The 18163-nt window shown below is 38.6% G+C and overlaps 1 protein-coding gene across 2 annotated transcripts in view; it reads left to right on the top strand.

Annotated features, from left to right (window-relative positions):
* Nucleotides 1-18163, top strand: part of LOC124619362 (ATP-binding cassette sub-family G member 1-like) — a 779674-nt gene that overhangs the window by 741698 nt on the left and 19813 nt on the right. For both annotated transcript variants that reach the window (XM_047145685.1, XM_047145684.1), the window contains 4 exons: nt 6199-6437; nt 14267-14374; nt 16788-16942; nt 17136-17304. In XM_047145685.1, the coding sequence (XP_047001641.1) occupies nt 6199-6437; nt 14267-14374; nt 16788-16942; nt 17136-17304 (671 nt within the window). The remainder of the gene's footprint in view (nt 1-6198; nt 6438-14266; nt 14375-16787; nt 16943-17135; nt 17305-18163) is intronic.

Below are 18163 nucleotides of genomic sequence, written 5' to 3'. Positions count from 1 at the left end.
TTTTCCTCGACGCATTAATCTCAGCTTCCCAAGACGGAGGGAGAAAGTCTTTACACTCGCAGAGGAATATAATTAATAGGCGGTATTGCACAGAAAAGTGATTCACTTTTCAGTGTCGCTTTGTGGTTTCGGACTTCCCTTGTGCTGAAAATACACGTCACCAAACCCAGGTAGTTCATGCAGATTTCTCCGTTCATTTTACTTCGCCCCTAGCCGCGTTTTCCGGATGCGAAACCGTCGTGTATGCTTGGGCTGTCAGTTAGTTATCACAGTTTTAAGTGTTATGCCTGAATCTTTGCCTCGTTTCCGAAACTTGCATTTTTCTGTTGTGATATTCGAGTTTAAAGTGCCGATACGGAAGTAGAATCACAGTACTAAAAAAAGACACTAATAACGACAAAATTTAATAAAAACAAAGCAGAGACTTCGTAGTGAGAATCCCAGAAAACGGTTCTGAATATAAATCAGCCTCCATGTCTTTTGATCGGCCGTATGTTGACTTCTTATTTCAGTAACTACAGTAAACCCCCGGTTCTAAAGAATCAAACTCCTACAGTATGTACAGGGTGCGGCACGTAAAACTGCCCCGTAAAGTCTGACGCTCCTCCTCCGTCAAGTTTCAATAAAACTCCTCCAGGATTCCCAAATGCACGTTAGAGCTCACTGCCGTATCAATAGATGACGCGTGTCGCGGAAATGGCACCCCAAATACCAATCTTCTCGTGATGAAATGATACGAGATCGATCGCGTATCGCATGTGGATTTTCTGTCGACCAGTACCGGTTGTTTTGGGAATTTATGTACACAGACAGATGGAACCACGCCTCGTCACTCATGATGAGCCTTGGTGGGTCCAAGACACCACTAGCAACATTTCTCAACAGCCATGAACACAAATGCACTCTCTTCTGCAGGTCAGGCTCCTTCAGTTCTGACACAACACTTACCCGGTATGGTTTTAACTGAAGTCCCCTTAAAACACATCTGCAACTTCTGTCATTTGCATGAACCTGTTGACTTATGAGGACTTCTTGTCATTTTTTCGTGAACCTGTCTCTTTAATTCAAATGTGCAGACAAGTGGAGGTCTGGATGGAGAGTCATCAACAGATGTAAACTTAACTTCAGAGTGCTGAGACCCGTGCTGTTCATGTTGTGTATCAGTGACTTTGTGGATAATATTAATAGTAATCCCTGATTTTCACAGATAATGCAGATATCTATTGTGAAGTAGTGTCTGAAAGAAGCTGCACGAATATGCAGTTAGATGATGCTAAAATTTCAATGCACAGATTGGTAACGTGTTTCACATGTTCACAAAGATAAAAGGGTGTCCTTCACAAAAAAAAAAAAAACGTAGTATATGACTGCAGTATCAACTATCAACGAGTCAGAGTTGGAAGCGTTAAACTCATGCAAATACTTGGGTGCAACATATTGTAGGGATGTGAAATGGATGGCCACATTGGCTCAGTCACGGATATATCAGGTAGCAGGCTATCCCGACACTGCTTGCTCACAAAGTTCCAAGAGTCGGCTTTAAATGATGACTCTAGAAATGTATTACAAGCCCCATCATATCACTCAGATAGGTATCGCGAGGACGAGTTTCGGTTAATTTCAGCACGCACAAGGGCATTTAAACATTCATTCTTCCCGCACCCCATAAGTGAATGGAACGAGAAAAGCCCTTACAGCTTGTACAATGGGCCATACCCTCTGTGACGCACTTCAGAGGGGTGCAGAATATAGAAGTAGGTTATTTATGGGTAACACAAAATAGAAATTAGATCTTGGATATAGTCTGGCATAGGAGTTGCTTGGTTTCCTTCAAAGGCATTCATTTATTCAAATGTGATACTGTAGTAGTCTACGAAGCTGCCTCTTACTTAAAATGTGCCATAGCATGCTCTGCATTTAGTTGCATACCGCTTACCAGCGTGCGCGTCCCTGTGGCCATGACAGATTCAGTTTGTTAAGTGTTGACGCAGATCAGATAATCTCTTCTATAGCTGTGCAAGACATTCCAATTTTAATACACACTTGCTTTACTGTCCTGAACACAATAGCATGTTCTAGGTGAAGTGAAAATGCGATTGTTCTGCTTTTGTTTGTAGTTCCCAGGTATTAATATGTGAAAAAGCACCATTCGCGACAAAATAAATCGTAAATAAACGAGTGTGGTCTTCAAAGTATGTTGACCTATTAATGTTCTGGCTAATTTTGCGTCAGGTGTTATTGGATAGAAATATCTATTTGATGGATCCTTCCCGAACCTTTTTTTTTTTAAAAGAAATCTTATGGGACTTAACTGCTAAGGTCATCAATTCCTAAGCTTACACACTACTTAACCTAAATTATTCTAAGGACAAACACACACACCCATGCCCGAGGGAGGACTCTAACCTCCGCCGGGACTAGCCGCACAGTCGATGACTGCAGCTCCTGAGACCGCTCGGCTAATCCCGCGCGGCCTTCCCGAACTCTTCTTTTATCAGATCTAGGACATAGTTAAGCTAGGCCATATTGAATCTGGAGAACTCACATAACTTTGTTCAATACATGGCCATTGATAAGTGTCGTACAGAAACTTGTGTAACACTTTATCGTGCCGGCCGAAGTGGCCGTGCGGTTAAAGGCGCTGCAGTCTGGAACCGCAAGACCGCTACGGTCGCAGGTTCGAATCCTGCCTCGGGCATGGATGTTTGTGATGTCCTTAGATTAGTTAGGTTTAACTAGTTCTAAGTTCTAGGGGACTAATGACCTCAGCAGTTGAGTGCCATAGTGCTCAGAGCCATTTGAACCATTTTTTTGTAACACTTTATCCTAGATATGGCTTGTTTTTTAGTTTTTCCATTATGTAACTGTTGGTGTAGAGCGTCATCATCATTTTCTTTCAGCAGCAAGTACAACAATAAATCGCGATCGCTAGTTTGAAAAAGGTGCCTTGATTTCCACAAACTATTCAAGACCTACCTGCAGGTACTTGCACGTGGCACGCTCAAATAAAAATATTTTAACTTCTACTTTCTTCATACTTTAGTGAGACATGGCTTTTGTTCCAACTTTAAAAACAATTTCGATATATTAGCCACATTTAGTACACAGCAATCTATCACCTAAAATAACCAAACGTCAAGCAGCCAGTGACGTTTTTCACTGCCAAACCTTTCAAAATTTGTGTGCATCATACTTGAAAATTAAATATCACAGTAACCATCACAAGTGTCGGAAAAATAAGACACTTCATCTTCAAGCTGCGATATGCAACTATAAGACACGAAAGAAATCAGTTTTGAGTGCTGGTTAGTTTTCTCGGAATAGAATGAGAAGCATTATATAGTGAAGAAGACGTGCAAACCCGAAATGAGTCGTTTATAATTTTTTAAAGAAAAGGAGAAACTCTATCGAAAAACTGACTCTAGGAATTGATGTAGCATTGCTTCATGTACATATCGTATTTTTTACAGCAAGAAAATCGAAAAACGCGTTTTTCTCATGTACTAAATACTGTTAAGTCGACTCGTAGGTTTTGTGTCCCGCCTGGAAGGCGGCGCGTGGATCTGCTCCTGAAAACTGAAAGGTTGGCCGAATGACGAAAGCTAGTAGGAGCAGGAAAAGGTGAAAATTTCTCGGTACTGCAAGTGTGAATTAAAATCACCTTTACTTTAGCAAGAAGATGAATACATAACTTTGCACTGAGGTGCGAAGCCTTAGACCCGTCGTAAGTAGTGCAAAGCCGCTACATGAAGCGAAGTGTCCCAGACGTCTACTCTTGATCAAATGGGCAGAATCTGCAGCGGCGCTCGTAGGTCTGCGCAGCGCCTGCTAGAGAGCGCTGGTCTATATTTGCAATCATTCTTCCCATTCATGAATGGAACAGAGAAGGTGGGATCAGAAAGTACCCTCCACCACACAGCATCAGGTGTATTGATGTACATGTAAATAAAGATTCGGTATTTGTGCACTGTGAGTTATGTTGTCTCAAGACAAACACAGTTTCTAACTGTAATATGTGTCTCATTGTGTTAAACATTTAACACAAGATTATACCTCTTAATGAATAGAGTATGACAACACTTTTTTTTTTAATTTGGTCAATAACTATGCAAATACTGAAAATCGTATTTTTGTTGCCCCTGGAAGTCGTTACATATGTAACATGCAAACTGGGACTGGGTTCAAGGTAGTCACTGAGTAATGTCAACTCAGACAACAAATTCAGATTGTGCGAATTCTGGGCCTCATTGCTGACATGACTTTGAACTCTTATAATATTAGGTAGGTATTTTCACAGATTGAAGGAAGGCAGTGGCATATCTACATTTACCTCAGGGGTAGTCAGTTTGTTTTACGTACTGCCCACTTTTTATCTCAATAAACAGTAAAATTTTCTGACCATCCACCAGCTCCACACTGATGGTCATTTATAAAGTGGGGAAGTAGCTGTATGTTACAAAATTTTGTAAAGCTGGGTCAAAGCAAGTTAAATAATAATTACTTACCACATACTTTTTTTCAAAATTTTGTGAAAATGAATGCAAATTTTTCAATCCTCACTTGTCTAGCTTCCACTATGAAAGCTGGAATGCCCACAAGTGGGTGGTAGGGACCAGGTTGACTACCACTGATCTACATCCACTCTCTATAAACCACTGTGAAACACATAAGGGGCGATACTTCAAACTGTACCAGTTTAGGGCTTCTCGTTCCAGATTGAGCGCCAGAAGAATAACTGACAGTGCCTCTGTGCATGCTATAATTAATGTTATCTCATCCTCATGATTGCTACAGGAGAGAAATTTTGTAAGTAGGCTTTCTCAGGATAATGAGTTAGTTTCTTATTAGTTACATTTTCCATAGATCATGTGAATGATTCTTTTATCAAAACTATGTGGAACGAGTCAGTTTACATGATATGTATACATGATTAGTAATAACTTTAATGAACACATTGTTTTTTAGTCCTATGCATGTAACTACACTTTTTATGCAGGTTATCAGTTTTCAAATAGAAATCAGTCCATTAAATGGAAGGAATTGTCCAGGGGGAAATGATTTCAGGACAGATTTAAAATGTGCTTTGCTACCTGTCAGACATTTTACGTTACTGGGCAAATGATCAAAGAATTTTATTGTTACATATTAAACTCCTTTCTGTGCCACCGACAGCTCTCAAAAAGGATAATGAAGATCATTTTTCCCTATAGTGTTATATATTTGGGTCTATCTTCAAGTGTCTTCTTACTTCAGTTTCTTCAGTATTTCTGTAACACTCTCCCATGGGACAGACAAGTGTGTGACCATTCATGCAGCCTGACTTTGTATATGTTCAATATATCTTGTTAGTCCCATTTGGTATGGATCTCACAAACTTGTGCAGTATTCTAGGATGAGTCACACAAGCGCTTTCTAAGCAATCACATTTGTAGACTAATATCATATCACTACTATTCTACCAATGAACCAAAGTGTTCCACCTGCTTTACCTATGCTTGAGACTATTTGATTGTTTAATTTAATATCTGCAAACTGATACACCCAGTAATGCTCATGAACATGTTGTATGATCGCAACATCTCAGAAGTATTTACTCGGTCACTGGAATGTGCAGTGTTACAGAGTGGGTGGCTTTACATTTTATGTTAGTGATCAGCCAGCCTGCATTTAAAACAAAAAAAGAAGAGGTTGCCATCATGGTGATACTTAAATTTATTCTTTCAGATTTAATAATCCATAACTACTTCTGGTATTTTAACTGTTGAGTCATCAAATGCTCCAATGCAATAAACTAAACATCAGCAAACCATTTCCAGAGAGGGATCATTTGTTACTCTTTGAAATCCATCAATTTGCTCTTGTGGCCCTGGAATCCCCTCCCCCCCTTCTTTGACTTCAGCTGCAGTGTGATATAATGATCTCTTACACAGCATTTACTGCTGGCAGACAATGATACACACACCTCAGCATTTCTCCTCAGTGATTTGTGGTCATTCTGAGGATGTAGATATTGTCTGTCAGTAGAACATATTCTTGAGTGTCATTAATGTTCATATTATTAACAATCTGCATAAATATAAAAATATTTTGATTGTTCTGACTGCACCATAAATTCATAGAATTGGTCAAAATGTGTCACCTTTATGTGTTCTCTCTTGTGAACATTGGCAGTGATTGCTGTTTTTCTTACATCCACAGGGGCCTGGACAGTTCGTCGTGTTCTCAGTGCTTGTCATTGTTGAAGCTACTGGCACAGGAGGGCCGTACAGTAGTCTGTACAATTCACCAGCCCAGTGCACTACTTTTCCAGATGTTTGACCATGTATATACACTTTCTGCAGGTCGCTGTGTTTACCAGGGCACACCATCACAGTTGCTACCATTCTTGGACTCTTTTGGATTGCACTGCCCTCCTTACCACAACCCAGCAGACTTCAGTGAGTATTTCCAAGCATCTATGTCTTTTACTCTGTAGATATGTTACCTTACAAGGCTTCAGGCCAAAGAATGGAACTTACCAGACCAAAACAGTATATTTATTAATTTATTTATTTTGCTTTGAGAAATGTGCATTGTGTTAAATACATTTTTCACCTCACTTACACTGCAACACATAATATTCAAAACTTTTTTTAACTTTCATGTTAAATACAGGGCTGTTAGATACACAGCATGTTCCAAAGAAAGATCTACTGTTAACTTATTCTTGAATGGTACAAAAAGTCATATAAATAATTTGGACTAATAAGTCTTTGATCCAAACAGTGGTGGTAGCTGTCTTCAGGGATGTGTTGTCATTATGCAAGCAGATTCTTTCTGGAACACTTCCTATATACTTCATTGTTTGCTTCCTATGCTTTAGAACAAATAACTGTACAAAATATCCACTTAGGCAACACATATCTGATTCCCCAGATTTTAAAGTTGAACATCACTGTAAGAGGGACCACTCAAACATGGGATTCCAGAAGAGGGGCAGCAGCCTTTTCAGTAGTTGAGGGAGCAACTGTCTGAATGACTGACTGATCTGGCCTTGTAACACCAACAAACATGACGTTGCCTTGCTGGTACTGCGAGTGATCGAAAGCAAGGGGAAACTCCAGCCTTTAGTTTTCCTGAGGGCAAGTACCTCTACTGTGTGGTTAAATGATGATGGTATCCTCTTGGCTAAAATATTTAAGAGATAAAATAGTTCCCTTTTCTGATCCCCAAGTGGGGGTACTCAATATGATGTCACCGCCAGGAAAAGCAAAACTGGCATTTTTTGGGTCAGAGTATGGAATGTTAGATCTAGTAATCAGCAGGTAGGTTAGAAAATTTAAAAAGGGAAATGGATAGATCGAAATTAGACATAATGGGGATTAGTGAAATTTGGTGGTAGGATGAACAAGCCTTCTGGATAGTTGAGTACAGGGTTACAGTACAAAATCAAAAGTAGATTGAATAATGAACAGGAAGATAAAAATGTGGGTAAACTATTACTAACAACACAGTGAATGCAGTATCATAGTCAAAATAGACATGAAGTCAACGTTTGTCACAGTAGTGTACATTTATATGCTAACTAGCTCCACAGATGTAGCATAGATTGAAACAATGTGTGATGAGATCATATAAGGAAGGGGAAAATTTAATTATGATGGGTGACTGGAATTCGGTAGTAGGAAGAAAGAAGAGAAGGAAAAATAGTAGGTGAAGATGGACTATGAGAAAGGAATGAAAGAGGCACCCACCTGCTAAAATTTTGCACAAAGAATAATTTAATCATCAGTATCACTTGATTATGAATTGTGAAAGAAGGTTGTATATGTGGAAGAGACCTGAAGATGCTGGATGGTTTCAGATGATAAGACAGGTATTTTGGAACCAGATTTTAAATTGTAAGACTTTTCCAGGGACAGAAGTGGACTCTGACCACAATTTATTGGTTCTGAACGCAGATTAAAATGGAGAAATTGCAAAAAGGTAGGAAATTAAAGATATGGTTCGTGCATAAAATTGAAAGAACCAGATGTCGAAAGTTTCAGAGAAAGCAGAGGTTGACTGAAACAGGGGTAGCTTTGAGAGATGAAATAACAAAGGCAACAGAGGAGCAGATAGGTAAAAAGACAAGGCCTGGTGGAAATCCTTGGATATTGAAAGGACAAACATAAAAATGCAGCGAATGAAGCAGGCAAAAGGAAGTATAAAAGTCTAAAACTGAGATTGATAGGGAATTCAAAATAGCTAAGCAGGAAAGGATAGAGGACAAATGCAAAGATAGAGAAGCATATATTACTGGAGGAAAGGTAAACATTAATGTCTATGAACACTTTATCAATGATATATTCACTGCTCAGTTGGAAAAGGAGATCTGGTTCCATACCAGCAAGATCACTGGATCTCCTACTGATTTTTTTCCTCTGATAATGCATGCAGTAGTTGGTGTATGGGACCCCTACAGAAACTGAAATATCTTCTAGCTAGACATTACCCCACAACAGACAGGAGGGATATTTTAGGGAGTCTAGCAAAAATTTACATTGCTGTACTGTACCAACTGAGACTACTAATCATCACTTTGAACAATTGTTGCTAATGGGTGTAAATTGTTACTGACAATAATGAATTGATTTTCATTTCCACCTGTTAGTTCTTAGTCATAGAGTATATCTGTAGAGGGTCCTTTGTGATCTCTCTAATTTTGAGTGTATTTTTTGGGACCCCCCCCCCCCCCCTCCCCACATATTCTTCAGTGAACTGTTATATTAGGTTGGTGCATAAGTTCATAGCCTTTTTACCATAAGTTTAATAAACACAACAGATACACAGAACAGAGACTTTAGTCATCAATAATGTATTCTCCTTCACTATTTACAGCAGTCTGCCAATGGTGGGGTAACTTTTCATTTCTGCGACTGTAGAAATCATGTGATTTTGAGGCAAAGAAATAACACTAACTGGGATAAAATGCAAATGTGTAATTTCTTATCAGAATTGACATTTCCACTGCTCACTACTGTTTAATCATGATTGACAGCATACAGTATTCAGCATTTGTTCCAAATTACACCATTTCCATTACCCAATGTAATAAATATCACAAGAACCGCAATTACAGTCCCAATTAACAGGGTCTTCAACTTTCACTAATGACTACCCTGTCTGTGGTCCTGTTTTAGTAGCTGTATGGTGTTCTATCTTGTGTACACTCATTTCCATTACAGTCGTACTTACATCCACCTCTCTTGTCTGACCCTGACTCATACTTACAATCCCCCATCTTGCCCAGTAATTCCAAACAAGTGTCTCCCCATTGCTGTCAGATGAACCTTCATCTTTTGAGTAGTTCTTTCATTTAAAGTACACCAGCATGTCTCATTTACCAAAAAGAAGCTTTCATGTAAAAAAAAGCCACCCCCATAGCCTTGTACCCTAGTGCAAGTCATCAGCTTTAACAGGTCCAGAGCAATCCAAGAATGAGCCATATTCAGTGCACATTTTCATCTGGAAAGGAAGTTCCTTAAAGATTTTTTAATAGAGAGTGGAAAAGGTGAAAATCTGAGGGCACAAGATCAGGTGAATAAGATGGGTACAGAATGAATTCCCAGCAATTTGTTTTTTATCAGTCTAGCAGAATACGAGCAGGTGTTATCATTGAGTAGCAGCACTTGACAATAAATGTCAGCAGATATAGTTACACCTTGGGGAAGCAATTTGTAGTACACTACACTGTCACTATTGTACCAGATGCACAATATTACCTCTTTTGGATGTGTACAGGTCTTTATACAGAGTGTTGCTACCTTGCTTTGGCTCAACCAGTCCTTTCTTTTACTTATATTAGCTTAAAGACACCATTTCTCATCAGCACTGACAATACAGGATAGGAATGGTTAGTGGTGTTAACAAGCCAATTTATGACAAGCATGTTCATATGGCCACGCACTGATTTTTATGATTTTGGTTTAGAGCATACGTATCCATACACAGAAGTTTTGAACCTTCTCCACTGCATGCAAATATCGCATGATGATGGAATGATGACGATTTATCACTTTTGTCAGCTCTTGAGTACACTGATGTTGATCATTGTACATTGATACTTTTAAATGATCTTCATAAAACCTAGAATGTCTTCCAGAAAGTGGAGAGTCACCAATGTCAAAACGATCCTCCTTAAAATGAGTAAACCATTTTCTTGCTGCGCTCTGCCCAGTGGCATTATCGCCACACGCGGCACAAATGTTTCTGGCTGCCTCCACTGATGTCACTCCTCTGTTGAACTTAAACAGAAGAATATGTTAGAAATGTTCCGATTTCTCCATTTGGCACTGTATTTTCTAGCATTCATAGCTCCACTCACTATCTCCAAATGACAAAACAACAATAAGTAAACTCAAATAGCAATAGTGAAGTACAAATAAAAAATGGCAGTCGATAAATAAACCCATAGAAACTGGAATACCAACATCCAAAATAAAACCCACTATGAACTTACGTACCAACCTAATAGATGGAGTGAATGTTTTACAAGTGTAGGTGTGAAGGATTTTGTTGTAACTGACTCAAAGCTTTCTTAAAATTTATGAGTTCCAAATAAATCTATACTTCTTACTCTGTTGTATAATGCATAAATGGTCCTTTGTTCAATATTAATTTCTAAAGACAGGTTATTCCTCTTCTTGAATAATACTCACTTTTCCCCCATATGGTTGATGGTGTCTTATACATTCCAGAGAAGTGACATACGTTTATAGCTTTTTTACACAGGGGTGGACAAAAATACGGATAAATCATCAGAAAAGCATGCTTGAACATACATGCAGATGCTACCCATGCCTGATGATTGCGCTGTTGTGTTGGACCAAGAACAGAACCTGTGCAATATCCTCAATCTGTTTCGAGTGTTAGTTGTGGTCAGAACAGTATTCTGTATAGTTGTGAGTGCAAATTGTTGGTGCTCATATGGAGAGTACTTCCATAATGAAGGTAGCCGAAATGTTTTGTGTTTGAGGCACTGTATCAAAGATTTATACTGCATAGAGAGAAAATGGAAGAACATCATCCACTGATTCACAATACAGACAAAAGTGTGTTTTGAGCAATTGTGACAGTCTGTCATTGAAGGTAACTTTGACAAAAACAAAAATGAACAACAGCTGCAAAAGTCAAAGAAGAACTTAATGTCACACTGATGGATCTTGTCAGCACCGAAACAATATGAAAGCAGATCCAGAAGCTGGGAATTGCAGGCAAACTGAAATGTCAAAACCACTCATCAGTCATGCAAATTCCCATAACAAGAAGACACGATGCTGAAGCCACACAACGTGGGCCGTGGAGTGACGGAAGAATGTCATTTAGTCAGATGAGTCTTGTTTCCCACTGCTTCAAATTTCAGACTGAGTTAATGTCCCAAGAATGTAACATAGCAGGAGTTTTGTGATGATCTGGGCAGCCATACCCCATACTCCACAAGGTCACATTACTAAGAATTATATGACTATTTTGGCTTATAAACCCCACATCATGATAAAATGTTTGCTCCTCAATGATGATGCTGTGTTCTACAACAACAGAGTCTCTCTATTCACATAGCTCGCATCATCCAGGACTGGTTTTGTGAACATGAAGATGAATTGTCATGTCTCCACTGACCATCACATTCACCACATCTCAGTATTGTAGTGCCTTTGTGACCTACTTTGGAGACAAGGGCGCATGATCACACTCCACTTCCGCCATTATTACCTGAATTGCCACTACTGTGCAGGAAGAATGGCATAATATTACTTGAAAACCATACAGGACCTGTATTTATTCATTCCAAGATAATTGGAAGTTATGTTGAATGCCAACGGTTTTCCTACACCATATTAGATGTGGTAATGTGGTGTCCTAAACCACTTTCAAACTGCTAGTGTTGATAGTCTCATAAGATGCAGATTAAAAATAATTGTAAACTAGAAATGGACTAATCAGACAGGAAATTTAGTGCTTGGGAAGGTAGGGAGGTATACCAGATCAAATCAAGCAACAAGTTCAGCAACATAGAAATTATAAAAACATAAATGGAAGAGCTATGTTATTTAACCAAGGTATTCAGGCAGAAAGCAATAGATGATGCAGTTACAAGGAAATCAAAAGAAAAAATCTCTAATGGAATAAAGAAAATAAAGATGATGGGAGTTTTAAATTGTACCATAAATTAGCAGTTTCAGGGCACATTTGAATTCCCACCCTGCCCAGAGTTCATGCCAGCACAGCTGATGCACTCTGCAGCACACTAGAGGGTACACTTATAGCTCGTTGTGGAGTGCATTGCCACACTGAAGATACCATTGACATCCAGGCAGTGCTGATTGGAATCTGATGATTGGATGTAACAACAGACAGTGAAAGTTCACGAGACACTCAGTAATAGATCTCAGCCCAAAACCAAATTCCATCTCCTTCTGCACTGCATCTGTATGTAGTTGATGACAACAGTGGCTGCCCTGAATTCAAAACTACCTGGAGTCGCAGTGTCACAGGCAACTACCTGGACCAGTCACACTGGTATAAAACAAACTTAGCCAGCACACACTGCATGGCCCCGGGGCCAAAGTCAAGATTTGTCCACTGCTGTCCAAGGCTGCACATTGAAGTTGCAACTAAAGTTCCAGTCACCAAACTCCCATCAACTAAGCCTGGACAGAGCTTGTCACTTTCATGTGGCACTGCACTCAGCAACCAGCTGATACGTGTATCCTCTAGTGCACTTGGAGCACATGAGCGGTGCTGGTGTGAACTGCTGGGTGGAGCGGGAATTCAAATGGGCCATGAAATAGCTAATTCACAGCACATTGGAAAACATAATACTACAGGTATTAATTAATAAACAAACAGAAACTTACATTGTTGAGACACCATGTTTCATCAGTTGAGATGACACATGGCACAGTAAATAACAGCTATAAGGACAACATACAGCTATAAGGACAAAGATATTTTTAAATGTTTGTATAGTTCAAGACAGGTTGCAAACTACTAATAATAACAATAATTAATGGACAAAAATTTAAATTATATCTTAAATAATAATGAAAATAATTAAATTACAGAAGCAATTCCAGATTACTTTTATAAAGCCAGTCAAGATATTAACAAAAAAATGATGCCAGGAGAGGATGGTGATTCAGAGGAAATGGTTACAGCTAAAGAAAATGTAATACAGTAGGAATGAATTGCTAAATATGTACGGGAATTGCATATACTCTTAAACTCCCCTACCTCCCTCTTACCTCTGTCTATCTCCTCCTTCCCATCTGCCCATTTCCTCCTCCACCTCTTACCCCCTCCCTCTGTGCATCACCTTCTTCTCCCCTCTCCCAATCCATCTCCTTGTCTTCCCTCTCAATGTCCATTTCCTACCTCCCCCTTGCTGTCCTCTTACCTCTCTCTCTGACCTTGAGCATTGTTTATTGTTATTACAAACAAAACTTTGATTGGGAATTGAAGTCACTTAAAATGAATGAGTAAATTGGTTGAGATTATCGATGTACAGGGTACGATAGTACTTCAGCTGGATCTGAAAGAATTGTAGCTTCAGTGAGAGTATTTTACATAGTTTAAAACTGTGAAAGGATAGGATTACAAAAGTTTTGGATGATTCAGATCCTGTAGTAGGATTCTAATCATAATGTGATAAGCCATAAATCCAACTTCCCTCATTTTTTGTAAATAGGTGATGATGAAAACAAAGAGCACTTTGTTGTGTACACAATTTTTGTTTGATATATATATTATAAGGAGAAAGAAGAACACGACAGAAACAAATTGGCTAATGGTTTACATGTCCTCCTACATCGTCATTTAAAAAAAAATGTGTAGCTATGTCTGTCTGAATGTTCCTTAGAGTGTTGTGTAAAAATTTGAAATTGTTCAAAAAATTTTTGAGATTTTTGGTAACAACATTTATGCTTCATAGATTACATGAATATTTGTATATTATGTGTATTAAAAAAGATATAGCCTATGCCCATCTGAATGTTTGCAGAGTATAAAATTTGAAGGAAATTGGTCAAGAACATTATGGGGTTTTTCATAATATTTCCACTTCCTATGTTACGTATATATGGCACACGAACGCGCGCGCGCGCGCGCGCGCGCGCGCGCGCGCGCGCGCACACACACACACACACACACACACACACACACACACACACACACACACACACACACACATATATATTCTTGCACATTACTGTTTATTAATAGCAGTTTCACTATTTCACTATTTCAGTGATTGATGTCTGCGTGGGTGAATGTGGTGTAGACATAGAGGAATTAGCTGCAGCCAGTGCTGAAAAGATGAAAACTGATACCTCTGTACATTACATTAGCAAAGGAGGTAAGGGTTTTTTTTCTTAACTTAAACCTTGAAGATCATTTCCCTCTCAGGAAAATATTAATAATGCTATTTGCATAGAAATGTTGCAAAATAATAACAATAATAATAAAGAAAGGGCAAAAACTTAAATTGTTTCTTGAAAATATATTTTGGAAGATACTGAACACTGCAAAAACAGAAAAATAAGTACTGGTAGAGCCAAAAATTATTCATAATTATTGTAGAGATGTTAAGTAAAGGTGCTTTTTAAAATAAGGACTCTGTTATAAACTTCATGTTGTTTTGTAATTTTTATCTTTGTCAATAAACTGTAAATACTTCTGTAAATGGTAGAAACTCATTTTCATACATGTGAGAAAAATGACAATTTACTTGTTTATAAGATGTCGGCAATCTGATATGTAAAATGTCTCTCTTGTGCAGTATCTCAGGATATAGCCTTAAGGGATGTAAAATTGCACTGTAGGTGAAATATATGTACTACTACTACTACTACTGCTGCTGCTGCTGCTACTACTTCTAATTCTACCCCATCTGAACAGGCCTTGGAAGACCCTGTCAATACTAACTGACCGCCATGTCATCCTCAGATTATAGGCATCATTGGATGTGGATATGGAGAGGCATGTGATCAGCATTCTGCTCTCCTGGTATTGTCAGCTTTCATGACTGGAGCTGCTACTTCTCAATCAATTAGCTCCTCTCAGTTTGCCTCACAAGGGTTGAGTGTATCCTGCTTGCGAAGAGTGCTCGGTGATCTTTCAGGAACCATTGTTACCATTGTGGCAAGGCCACTGTCTGCTTTGTTACACAAAAATCAGTGCACATGACAAGGATTTAGATGAGACTCTGTAACAGAAATATCAATAATAGTGGTACTACATTTCATTTTGAGAGATAGTATTCTATGCTTCTTCTACCTTTCATTGCAACTGGTTTAAGGATATAGCTTCTAATGCTGACCAACTAATAGCTGTCCCATTATGTATGATACAAACTTGGTGATTGACAAGACAGTTTACAAACATTGTGGAGGGCATCTTGAATAACATGAGAAGTGTGTTTATGGGCATTGTCCTGAAGGTACAGATGTATCTGTCATATTGTAGGAAAGGTTATAGAATAGAATGGATGTGGCTCTGCGCGTAAGCACGCTGCTCATTGTTCGCTCAGCAAGAATGACGTACGTATAATCTTTGTAATCTAACGCTCGCTCTCTATACCATTATGCCAGAATCAGCACAGTATATTGCTGCTTGATACATTTGAGTAAATTGCACTTTCCTTGTCAGTCTCACTCTAGCTAATGATCACCACTAACACCATGGCAAAATCTGCTCACAACCCCCTAATTACAACTTTGTGCCATTCAGCTGCCCAGCTGAATCTTTTGCTACAATATTGGAGATAGCTAGAAAGGTTCTGGTGTATAAGCAGGAGCCTGGTGAACAGCATCATTACTCATAGTCTAGCTTCCATCAGAGTAATACTGATGGTCCTGGTTGACACTCTGGCTCTAGCATGGATCCTAGTTTGCCATCCACAGCCAACAGTCACTGCTCTCCAGGTAGGACTCTTGGTCTAGTGCTTGACGTAACTGAAATTCAGTGATTTGCATGATATGTGCTAACTCATTTGGTCCTGGCATATGTGCTAAATTTATCAAGTAAAAAAAAAAAAAAAATGGACAAATCATTTGGGAAGTCAATACAGTTTCTTGGCAGCTCATTGTCTTCATAGTTAACCCATCTCCTTCTCTGTTGTTTTGTGTGAAACTTTGAATTGTTGCCTTTCCTGTATTACAACACAGAACAGATTGAATATTATATTTTCCATGTCTTAAATCTTGTTAATTTTTTTCATTTTCCATGTTGTGTAATATGGGTAAATTTTATTTTCTGGTACTCAATTTTATAATGTCACTTAGATACTACTAACTAGTTGTTAACATTCTGTCAATATTTAGTGACTGCTTTGGGGATATGTAACATGCATTTATTGCCAGATAAAATTTTTCAGTATTGATGACTTATTAGCAATGTTGCTGCTTCTGTGACCATGTAATAAGAAGTGACATGTTTCTTGGAATTTTCCCATCAGATAGAATAATCCATTATCTTTCGAGTACATCCAAGACAGTAGTATTTCTCCTTCTGATATCTCAGCAGATGTCTTCGTTGTTTTCCATTGTGAAAAATTTAAATACGGGGCTTGTTGCCTCCCTTACCACCTAATGTATCTTACTCTGGACAAGACTGTGGACTAAAGTGATGTTACATGTACGCTTCCCATTTGTCCACTTTATATTGTGTGTGTAACAATACTTATATTTCTGTTTAACTGATCATCCTTAGGTCTATGATACCTAATAACCAATGCTATATTTTATTGAGTATGTTTATTTTCTTTCAAGACGTGGATCTGCATAAACTGGAATACCATTTTAGTGATGATAAAAATAAAAATAAACAATCACACAAGGAGGAAAAATCTACTCAAGGAGCTAATATATTTCTACAGTACTATTTATTGTACAGGAGGAGCCTCACATGCCTACGTCGAGACTGTGTAAGTTAATAAATGGAAGTAGTCTCAGTGAGCTAAGTTAATTTGTTATCATGCTATTTAATAATAATAATGACAATAATGATGGTAATAATATTAATAACGCAACAACCATTCAGTTGTCAGCCATTAGTAGAATGTTTTCTGCTTTAAGCAAGAATATTCCTATTATTGCTTTGCTTTTTTTGCTCTGCAGAGTCACCTCATCAACAGGCTCTTAGCTCATTTGACCATTGGGTTGGTTTTTGGATATCTTTATTACAACTGTGGCAACTCAGCAGATGCAGTGTTTGCAGATTTTGTTTATTTATATGGAACAGTGCTTTTCCTTCTGTACACTGGGAAAATGGCAGTCACTCTTCACTGTAAGTATCACATACCAAATTGGGGTAAGTTAAGACATACACTCTTTCACATGCTCTTGCATGGAAGTAGACACATTTGTTAGGGACCTATTCTGGAGTACATGAGATGCACAGAGTGCAAGAGATTTGTTTGACTGTTACGTAAATGTAATGATACTTTTTCACCTAAAAACAGGGAGACAAATGAATACCTGGGTCTTCAATTATTGCAGGGCCTATTTAAGGGTTTATTATTCATACTGGGCCACGACACTATTCACTTTATATTGTGAAAAAGTCCTTAAGCCCATAATGGGAATCCTGGACAGAATATAAAAACCATTTGTCTTAAATATGATGGTGGTCTGTATTTGATGACTGATAGACACATAAGTAGTGTAAATGACTGCTTAACTTTGAATTCATGAGTAAATGTTGAATACAGAAACGGATGCACAGTTGTGATACCACTGTGTTGAGTGCTGGTCTAGGCTGAGAAGATTACAAATGGTAGAGGAGAGAAGCCAATGAAAGGCCTATAAAGTGGAACAGGGATGGGAAGCAGGGCAGGGAAAAGGGAATCTTTCCGTAAAACATTACTTACTTCTCCTGTATCCAACTAACAAATAATTAATGACCATACTACTCAAGAAACAATATTATGAAAAGGATAGTTGCTACTCATCATATAGCACAGATGCTGAGTTGCAGATAGGCACTAAAAAAAGACTGACAGAAAGTGAGCTTTCAGCCAACAAGGCCTTCTTTGGAAATAGACAAAAATGCACACAGACACACACATAAACCACAGTCTCTGGCTGCTGAGGCCACACTGTGAGCCGCAGCGCATGATGGGAGAGGCAGCCGGGTGTTGAGAGTA

This window comes from Schistocerca americana, chromosome 6, assembly GCF_021461395.2.
Source record: "Schistocerca americana isolate TAMUIC-IGC-003095 chromosome 6, iqSchAmer2.1, whole genome shotgun sequence".
Lineage (NCBI taxonomy): Eukaryota > Metazoa > Arthropoda > Insecta > Orthoptera > Acrididae > Schistocerca > Schistocerca americana.
Note: the sequence above shows the minus strand (reverse complement) of the source record. Positions and strands in the feature narration are given on the sequence as shown.